Here is a 10,787-nt window from a genome sequence, read left to right as displayed (position 1 = left end):
CAGATTGTTTCAGGAAGGAGGGCAAATCCAACTTCTTTTACTGTTTTAGCCAGGAGTGATTCCAAGTGAAATTATGAGTTATTCTGATGAAAGCTTGACATGTTTTAAAGCATGAATCTGAACATTATCTGAAACTATTCATAGAATGTCCTAAAATATTTAAGGAAACTGGGTTGGAATCTTTTTGTATGTTAATTAACTTCAAAATGTATAATGTCATTAAAATATTAAAGCAAAGTAAACTAGTTGATTCCTGCTCTAGTTTAACAATCTCTACTTTAAATAGTGTCACCTCTTTTTCAAGGGTTTAGTTAAAAGGAATGCGTGTTAGAATTAATTTATTTTCAAGAAAAAAAGGTCGTTGGGTTAACAATTAGTCAACTCTCTCTTTGATTTAATCTTAATCTGTAAACACAGGTCTATATTTTGAAGACTATTATGTTGAATAAAGCAAACTTATTATTGATATTAGTGGCTAAATGTTTACCCCAGTGCCTGGAAGATGCAGGCACAAAGCTAACTTGCCTCCAAGCACTATTATGTGAAAATGTATGTCTTCTATGTAGTGTGGTCTAAAAATAGTCCCTTATACTCTGAAACTAATGATTTTTTAAGAAAGCCATGTCAATACCCATACATTTTCTATATGTCATTTTTAAAGGGCAGTTTTTCCTTCTTTATATGTTTCTCTCATTCTGTGAGATATTTATCATGTATCAGCTATTTTACCTTCCTCTATTTCCCAAACCCTTCACTTTTCAAGAGCATCTGGACATAATGCCTGTGCCCCTATTTTTGTGTTAATGGCTTTCTCTGAGAAAATTGTTTAATGAGCATCCAGCTCGTTTTATTTTCCTGGATAGTTCTTGCTTTTGAATTGTTTCATTTTCCTTTCCAAATTTCTTACAGACACACAAACATATGTACATATGTATATATTTCTTGATTTTGAGAAGAGAAGAAATAATTTCCTTAAGTTTGGAGGAACAAAGAACCTTCCTTACTTCCTAGGGACAAGGGAAACACATAGATTTGTTAGATGTTGGACTTTTGTGTGTGTGTTTCCTCCCTTTGAAGCCAATAGAAGCACCTTGGAAGTGATGAAGAAGAGGTCTTTCATAAATCACTGTCTCCAGCCTGTTCTTTCTGCAAACCTTAATAGAATATACTCCCTCAAATTAGTCTTTTCTGTTTCAATTTACAATCCCTTCCTGACCTCAGGAATCCCACAGTGCCTCTCTGGTTCTGTTGTATTCTCAGGTCTGGCTATCCTCAGTCTCTGAACTTAGCTCCCCTAGAGATTTGTAGCCCTGTACCCACACTTGGCTTGGCAGGCTCTGTGCTTCTGAGGGCAGACATCAGCTGCTGCCTTGATTTTTCACTTTGACCTTTCTCTATGTGTTGACATTGGGAGGGGTAAATCACCATCATGACAATTTGTTCCTCCATTTCCTGAATTCCTCTGCCTAATTTATTTTCAATTTCCCATTTCCTATTCATACTGAGGGGCACTGCTACATAAAGTTATGCCCATTTTTCTTCTACCTATCACCACCACACTTTGGGAATAGCTGAATAAGAAGATGTAATGAAATGGCTGAAGAAGTAAGGAAAAAAAAGAAAAATTGAAACACATTCACATAGAAGCTGCCTTCTCACTAGTCTATGTTGTCTTTACTGCGACCTATTGCAAATAAATAGGATGAAAGAGGCATGTGAGAATAGGGAAAATTGTGTAATTGAATTAGGGTAGGAATTATGAGAAGTCAAAGAATAGATTCTAGACATTTTGCAGAGACATGATAAAAAAATTGAAAAGTTGAGTCAATTGAAAGAGAGGAGATTGGGGAATTGGTGAGGAATGGGGAAAAAAAGAGTATAAAGAAAGCTGCCACAGGATTTTTCACATATAAAAATTATATTTTACTGGGACCAGATTTTGTCCATGTTGGGAATATTGTGGCACTGAGTGAAATGTCTGGCAGTACTTTTTTTTACATTCTTTTTCCGTACAAGTGTTTCTGTAGACATGTAGGTTTGCAGTCAACAGATTTTACCATGCAAACATTTCCTACATAACTTTCCAAGGTACCACCACATTTCAAAATTCTGTGTATGGAAAAACAATAAACATGGGGACATTGTTAGAAGATATTTTAACTGGGCAGAGAAGAGAAAGCAAAGACAGGGGCTGGAAGTCAAGCACAGACATTGCACCCGTTTTATATAAAGCAGAGTCTAAAAGTAATGCCTTTCACAGAGTGCTATGTGCCAACTAAAGGAAGATTCATATGCTGATTATTATAAGAAAACACACCTTCAAGACTGATCTTGCACTTCATATGTATGCAAAACACCCATCAAAATGATGGGAGTTTTGCTACTGTAGACATGGCAGTATTGTGCAAAATTGATATTTATTTGCTTCCATAGCTGCCTCATAAATAGAAGACATTCTAGAATCAGCCGTGGCTTCCTATAGCATTTTTCTGATTCCTATATTAAATCTTCTCTGATTGTCTCCCCTCATCCCTGCTTTGCCAACCCACTTACAAGAAAATGGGTAGGTTATGCTCATGCCACTAACTATACCCTTGTTATTTATTTATATTCTTTATTTTAGGAATCAGACAGCTAAATCACAGTGATATTTATGGCTCACATAATTTGTCAATTTTAATTTCAACTTCTTTCACAAGGAAAATATAGTCCATTATTTAATTATTCCATGACAATAATGGAGCTACTTAGATTTTTTTTTCCCTCAAAAAATAACAAACTAGGAGCTGGGAGTAATGGCACACTCCTGTAAGTCCAGCTGTTAGGAAGGTGAGGCAAGAGGACTGAGCATTCAAGAACAGCCTGAGTTACTTAGTAACACTCTATCTCAAAATCAAATTTAAAAGGGCTGGGGATGAAGCTCAGAGGTAGAGCACTTGTCTAGCATGTGCAAGACTCTGGGTTCAATTCCTAGTATTACAAAAATAAATGAACTGGAGCTCTTCTACCAGGATGAAGATGACATATCAGCAAGAGTAGAACTCAGTGGCCCTTAGCAAGGGCACATGTCAGTTAAGACTTTAAAGAAAGTTCCATACCTGTAATTTGCCTATCTCTATGTTGCAAGTACAACAGGAAACAAATTTAAACATAGTTAGAGCCAACTGCATGACTCAGCATCTAAAATATTTCTTTTACTGTCATCCACCATCATTGACAGAGCTGACATCAGGTGCAAAGGATATTAAGGCTCAGAAGCCAAAGGACAGAATGGACTATCTTAGCTACGCTAGTTGATTGTAGTTTTTAAGCATCCTTTAAGATTTCCAAATCATTCCCTTTACACACACACACACACACACACACACACACACACACACACACATTTCTTAAGTATTTCAAAGAAAATATAAATATTTTCTGTATCTTTCACAGAATGTCTAAAACTACTTTTGGGGGGCAGGGAGCGGTATCAGGGATTGAATATCACCCACTGAGCCACATCCCCAGCCGTATTTTGTATTTTTTATTTAGAGACACTGGGATTACAGGCAAGCTGAAACTATTTTTTTAAAAAGTTTGGAATTTTTTTCTTTTTCTAAATCTGGTCCAACTAATTAGAATAGGGTATTAGGGACTTAACTCTTAATCTCATAGTGTGGTTAAAATTTCTTGGTCACTCTTGATGGAGTGTGTGCTCAGATGCACAAATATACACCTTCCCCATTGGCAGGATGATGAAATAAAATAACATTTGAACGATTGCCCAGAAACATGAACCTGAAGCTTGACTTTGATCAATCAGCAGGTGGTCTTGGCCCACTTCTTCAGACCTTTGTTTCCTGAGCTATTAAATATTGGTAGAGAGAAGGACTGAGGCTGGAAAGGGGCAATTAGTAACTCTGGATCATCTAAGACCCTTCCCTTCAAGGTCCTTTATGGAAAACTTGCTTATAAATCCTGCCTATGTACCCCCCACACACTTGAAGCATTTCATGGGAGAAAGTAACCATCTCAGAAGGAATATTATTTGGTTTTTATTTGTATTGATCATGCCAGGAAATCCTTTGTCCAGGTCCCAAATATAACTTATTTCCAATTGGACTTGAAATAAGGAATATCCATATATATTTTGCCCTAAAATTTACAATACTATATTTGATTTCTGGAAAATGAGAACTGGGAACAAAATAGTTAACTTTCAAAACATTCTTTTCTGAGATATTTTTCTCCCAAATGAGAAATACACATTTTCAGAATCTGAAAATCTACAGGAAGAGCTCAAGTATATTTAGTTTTATTTTGTCTTGATCTTGTTACTTTTGTTTTGAATCTCAATGAAAATTAATTTGCAAAGAAATTTGGAGCATAAAATTGATATATTACTGTCATCACTATTATTATATTGTGGTTCTGGGCATCGAACCCAGGCCCTTGCATATGCTAAGCACATGTTCTACCAATGAGCTAAATCCCCAGCACCCACACATTTTTTTAAAACTCTACTCAGGGAATATGGTTTCTTACCTGAAATGTTGTTGCTGATGTATTATCTCTCATTTTTCTCCTTCCATAGGAGCAGTATCTTCAGTAGAGTCTGTATTTATCTCTCCATGAAGCTAGATTTCACTTTACTTTCTCTTTATGGTCTTATCACATCATTTACAAACACTTTATCTCTGTTACGGAAAATAAATGAAATTCCAGGCTTTCGATGAAATGTCATGCTGAAATGGATGGTCCAAAAATCTATATTTAGATGACTGACTCCTGTTTGAGGAAGACATGATAAATGTTTTGTGCATATAAACTGAAGGATGATGGATTTAATGATCATACCCTAACTGGGGAATGCTATTTTGGAATAATTAAATGTTCCATCATTTGCAAGTCTAAATAGTCCATTGTTAGCTCCTGTTTTTGACTGTCAATAGATCCTTCCATTTTCTAAAGGAAATTTATCATTGAAACAATTGAGCTGATAGCAACATACCACTGGAGTTTGTTAGCAATGGCACATTTCATGGAACTCTAATTCGTAGCTACAGTTCAGGAAAACTTAATTTATGTATGAATCTACTTCATAAATGACAAACATGACAAGCATTGTTTAAAAGCTACTGGTAGATATTTATCTTCAGGTATTAAAGAAGTCTGCTTCAAGAAGTGGTTAAGCCTCTTGTCAGAGGAAAAATTTTGTGGGTTGAAAGCATTCAAAAAGTATTTATAATTAAGTAATAATTTCATAATTTATTTTCTTGTTGATCCTTATACTTTACAGGTTTTTACATACTGAGTTCCTTTTAAAGGCTTTATCACGTTTAAGGTATTATAGTATACAAATACTTTATATATTTTAATATATCCTCCTTCTAGGTCTTGGTCTTTAAGATTGTAATACAGTCGTGGTGAGAATGAGTGGAACTGCTTGTGGCTCAGTAGTAGAATGCTTGCCTAGCATGTGTGAGGAGGCACTGGGTTCGATTCTCTGCACCACATTAAGTAAATAAATAAATAAAGATATTGTAAATGATGGTGGAATGTGATAGACATCATTATCCAAAGCATGTGTATGAAGACATGAGTTGGTGTGAATCTACTTTGTATACAACCAGAGATATAAAAATTTTGTGCTCTATATGTATAATATGAATTGTAATACATTCTGCTGTCATATGTAAATAAAAAATTAATAAAAATATTGTGTCCAACTATAACTAAAAATTTCTTTAAAAAAAGAGAAAGACACTGTCTCAAAATAAATAAATAAATAAATATATATATATATACACATACACATACATACATACATACACATATATATATAAAGAGGACTGAGGATTTAATTCAGTGGTAGAGCACCCCTGATTTCAATTCCCAGTAACGCAAAAGAGAATGAATGGAACTGAGGAGTATTCCCTTAATCATATATATATATATACACACACACATACATATATATATTGGTTTTGAATAGCCTAAAGCAGTTTCCCACATTGAACAAGGTCATTTGAAAATGGTAAATTTCTGCATATAAAATGTAATAAAACATGACAATACAAACCCATAAAATCTGACATATATATATATATATATATACACACACACACACACACACACATACCCCCACATATATATATATATATACACACACACATACACACACATATATGCATATATAGATAAGTTTAACCTCTTTCTTATGAAGAAATATGTTCTATATTTTTTCTAATTTATAGAACAAAGATATAAAAAATTTTCCCTAGATATTTGTCCTCATATTAAAGATTTTTATATACCACTCTGTATATTTACATAGATAATGAAAATTCATTGTAAGAATGGCATTACGACCACATATGAGCAAATCATTCATTTGTTGAATTAATGGCTTCTCACCCTTATTATTGGCACAGATTATGTTTTTTTTTTAATTTGTTTTTTAGTTGTAGATGGACACGATACTTGTTTTATTTACTTATTTTTATGGGATGCTGAGGATTGAACCCAGTGTCTCACATATGCTAGACAAGCGCTCTAACACTGAGCTACAACCCCAACCCACAAATTATGTTTTGATGAACCATTCCACATAGTTGTGTTGTGTGACTATTTTTGAAAACTTAAAATTTCACTCTTTCTGTGCCTGGATCCCAGAAATCAAAATATTAGGCCAATTATCAGGAAAACCTGGTCACATTATGTATCAAAAGGAATCATTGAATTACTGATTCAGATGCTACCCAATTAATTAATTATTAAGGTGGCTGAAAATTATCAGCCAGATCATCCCACGACTAACAGATTTTGATTGCCTTGCGTGTGCTGTGTGGTCCATATGTGGAACATTTGCTGATAGGGAGGACTGGCTGAGCATGATGAAAATCATGGGAGGCCATTCACAACTTACTGTGTGTCAGCGAAGTGACAGTGACATGTTGGTGAAGCTGTGACTAAATTGCTTCTGACTTGATTCAAGTAGCAGTAACAATGGAACAAGTAATTCATTAGAAGTGAGAGTCTGCTAGAACTCTGTATTAAAGATTTTCAAACCATTTGGATAGGGCTTTCTTGGACTCCTTGTTGAATGTTTCAATTAACTCAAGTATAACCAATCATCTTATTGGTTTTGAATGGCCTAAAGCAGTTTCCCACTTTAAACAAGGCCATTTGAAAATGGTAAATTTCTGCATATAAAATGTAATAAAACATGGCAATCCAAACCCATAAAATCTGACCTGGTCAATTTGATATTTTCAGACTCTCTAAGGACCAAATGTACTGAAATTCTCAAATTTATTCTTTGGAATCTTAAACTCAATTCACATGTGATTTCTATCATTAAAGATATATTGAAGCTAAATCATCTGCAATTTAGGAGATTTTATGAAGAGAAATATCAATAATTTAACCATCTGCCCTCAAAAAGCAAAGGTCGTATGCTAAAAATAAGCTTTTATTAGTGGATATAGATGGATTTTTATGAGTTTTGTTGAAAGAGAAAATATATTAAGGACTATTTTAGTAAAAATCTTTAGTAATAATTTCAATTAAGAGGAAAGAAAGTGTTTAGGCATTAGAAATTAGGATAAGGCATCAAACAACCTATCAATTGTTGATTTGCCATGAGTTTATATGTTAAGTATTTTTCAAAATATTTTATCATCCAAAGTGGTAGCATAAACACTAAAAATTGGAGGAGGCATAAATATCTAAAGTATGTCATGACTAAAAATTTTATAAAGAAAAAAAGTCAATCCCATAGTATCATCAGTGACTCACATGGATTTACTGCAGTGCATGTCTGATTAGCCAGAAGTTAGTTATTAAAGAAATAATGGCTTTCCGATCCGCCATCTGCGGTGGGACCGCCGCCGAGATGCAGATTTTCGTAAAAACCCTTACGGGGAAGACTATTACACTCGAGGTTGAACCCTCGGACACTATAGAAAATGTAAAAGCCAAGATCCAGGATAAGGAAGGAATTCCTCCTGATCAGCAAAGACTGATCTTTGCTGGTAAGCAACTGGAAGATGGACGTACTTTGTCTGACTACAACATTCAGAAGGAGTCCACCCTTCATCTTGTGCTGAGGCTTCGCGGTGGTGCTAAGAAAAGGAAGAAGAAGTCTTACACCACTCCCAAGAAGAATAAGCATAAGAGAAAGAAGGTTAAGTTGGCTGTCCTGAAATATTATAAGGTGGATGAAAATGGCAAAATTAGCCGCCTTCGACGTGAGTGTCCTTCAGATGAATGTGGTGCAGGAGTTTTTATGGCCAGCCACTTTGACAGACACTATTGTGGCAAGTGTTGTCTGACTTACTGCTTCAACAAACCAGAAGACAAGTAATGTATTTGAGATAATAAAAGACATGAACTAAAAAAAAAAAAAAAAAGAAATAATGAAAGCAAAATGTACTCTCAAAAGTTTTGATTTAGTGAATCAACATAGACATGACTTTATCAGAGATGAATTGCGCTTTAATCATAATCCTAACCATAAATGAGCAATAAACAGTAATTCAAAATTATGGGATGTTCACAGAGAAAGTTGATTTAAGGAGGACTAGAGAGACATGGCTGTCTTCATACAGCAATGCTTTGTTTGGATTGCAGGAAATACTGTGAACACCAATGTAAACTCCTTAGAGGAGAGAGGGCATGTCTCATTTGTTTATTTATTCTTTCACAGTAACTTCTTCTATGCCTTCTAATATAATTAATGATTCTTAGACATTTATTTAACTGTTGAAATGTTACACAGAAAAGAAAGGAAAGGAAAAACCACAAGATGCTTATTTTTAAAACTGAGTTTTATTGCTGACTCTCTCTTCCTTGTCTGTTGTTAAATCACTTAACTTCTTAATCCCATATAAAATTAAAACTAGATCTTTCTATCTGCTTCATAAGGTTGTTGAAATGATAAAACAAACAAAATACATATACAAATACTTTGACTATGACAAGATCCTAAAAAATTAACTAATGGTTTTGCTATCTCTATCTGTAATTACACAAGTTTGACTGGATATCAGAAAGTTTTGTTAATAGATCACATACAAGTGTTATATAAACTAAATATTTTTCTTATCTGCCCTGCCCCATGCTTTTACTGTATTGTTCAGAATTTATAACATCATTTGTTTTTGTAGTCATGGAATATTTTTGCTATTAAAAATTGAGAAATTAAAGATAAGAAATGAGGGGAGAAAGAAGAAAAACAATTCCAATCTACCACTCAGAACCAATCTTTTCTTTTTCTTTCTTTCTTTCTTTCTTTCTTTCTTTCTTTCTTTCTTTCTTCCTTTCTTTCTTTTTTTAGTTGTACATGGACACAATACCTTTATTTTATGTGGTGCTAAGGATCAAATATGGTGCTTTACACATGGTAGGCAAGTGCTCTACTGCTAAGCTGCAACCTCAGCCCCAGAAACAAGCTTTTTATTGCCATTCTAGATATGCATGCATACAAATAGATGGATGATCAATAGATAAGTTTATATACACATATATACTAAAATAAAAGGGGTAGTTATAAAAACAACTACTAAAGTTGACCAACATTTCATAGAGGAAGAGTGAACTGAAATAAAATGGAAGGAATTGGTGGATTTATGGTCATATTTCTTCATCAAGAGAATTACTAGTTCTTAAATATTCCACATAGAGTTACATTAAAATAAAAAGATTTTTAAAAGGTTAAAAGTCAGGTGTAACACTTACTGTTTGATTTCATCCTTATAACATTCAGAAACTAACTTATACTCCTCCTTAGTGACATGCTATCACAACATTTATGTTGTGATCCATCTGTATCTATAGCTCTCATAGTAGACCAGATGTAGTTCTATACACATAAATTTTTCTCCATAAATGTCTGTATTTTTGTGAGGACAACTCTACTCATCCTTGCCAGTAAATTAATCTCACTTAATGCTATAGTTTTACATTTACCAAATATGCAATTTTCCTTATAATAATTGTTTACTTAATGGATAATAAACTTAATCGATAATAAACACCTAAGGTTATTTGGGGATTTTTTTTGTTTTTATTTAATTTTTCTACTATAGTTTCTTTATTCTCCAATTGCCTATTGGCACATCTCTTTCTTGACTACTGTCCATCTTTCCAGATTTTTCTAGAAGAGCTCCTGCAAGGTGTATTCCTTAAATCCTTACATTCTCAAAGATGTATCTTTCTTGCCTTTATGCTAGAAGGACAACTGTTCTGGGTATAAAATTATTTACTCAGATCACTTTTTCTTCAAATATTTCTCTGATATTTTCTCCTTTGTTACCATGGTTAAGTGTAATCCAAATTATTTCCCGCCTTATGTATATAACCTGTTTCTTACTCTGATACTATGCCTTCCCCCAAAAATGTACTCTACTCAAAGGCTCAAATGATCTTTTGAAGACAGATCAGATCATGTCATTCCCTGCTTAAAGTTTTCATACTATTTCCTATCTTATTTAAAATTTCAAATCCCTCCCAGTGGTTTTCAATGCCACTTATGCTTCCATGTGGCCTCCTTGTTTCATCTTACTCACTAATCCCTCAAGACCCATTTTCCAACCACAAGCCACTCAAACTTGCTTTTCTGTCCCTCATGTTTCAACATACCTAACTGTTCCTGTCCTGGGACCTCAGCCATCTATACAGAATTCATTTCCTCGATATCATTGCCTGGCTGATGTGAATCCTCTCATCATTCACATTTCATGCATGCCACGTCCTCAGAGAGGTCTTCCCTGATCACCTCATCTCTCCTAACCTTCCTGCCC

At 34.2% G+C, this 10,787-nt stretch overlaps 1 protein-coding gene across 1 annotated transcript; it reads left to right on the top strand.

Moving 5' to 3' along the window:
• The first annotated feature begins 7,842 nt into the window (after nt 1-7,842).
• On the top strand, nt 7,843-8,369 carry LOC308650767 (ubiquitin-ribosomal protein eS31 fusion protein). The gene has a single exon (XM_081297093.1). It carries the CDS (start codon nt 7,880-7,882, stop codon nt 8,348-8,350), a length of 471 nt encoding a protein of 156 aa, XP_081153219.1. The 5' UTR covers nt 7,843-7,879; the 3' UTR covers nt 8,351-8,369.
• Nucleotides 8,370-10,787: the final 2,418 nt, after the last annotated feature.

Source organism: Spermophilus citellus (genome assembly GCF_964194105.1).
Source record: "Spermophilus citellus genome assembly, chromosome: 6".
NCBI lineage: Eukaryota > Metazoa > Chordata > Mammalia > Rodentia > Sciuridae > Spermophilus > Spermophilus citellus.
This window is presented reverse-complemented; position numbering and strand designations above follow the sequence as displayed.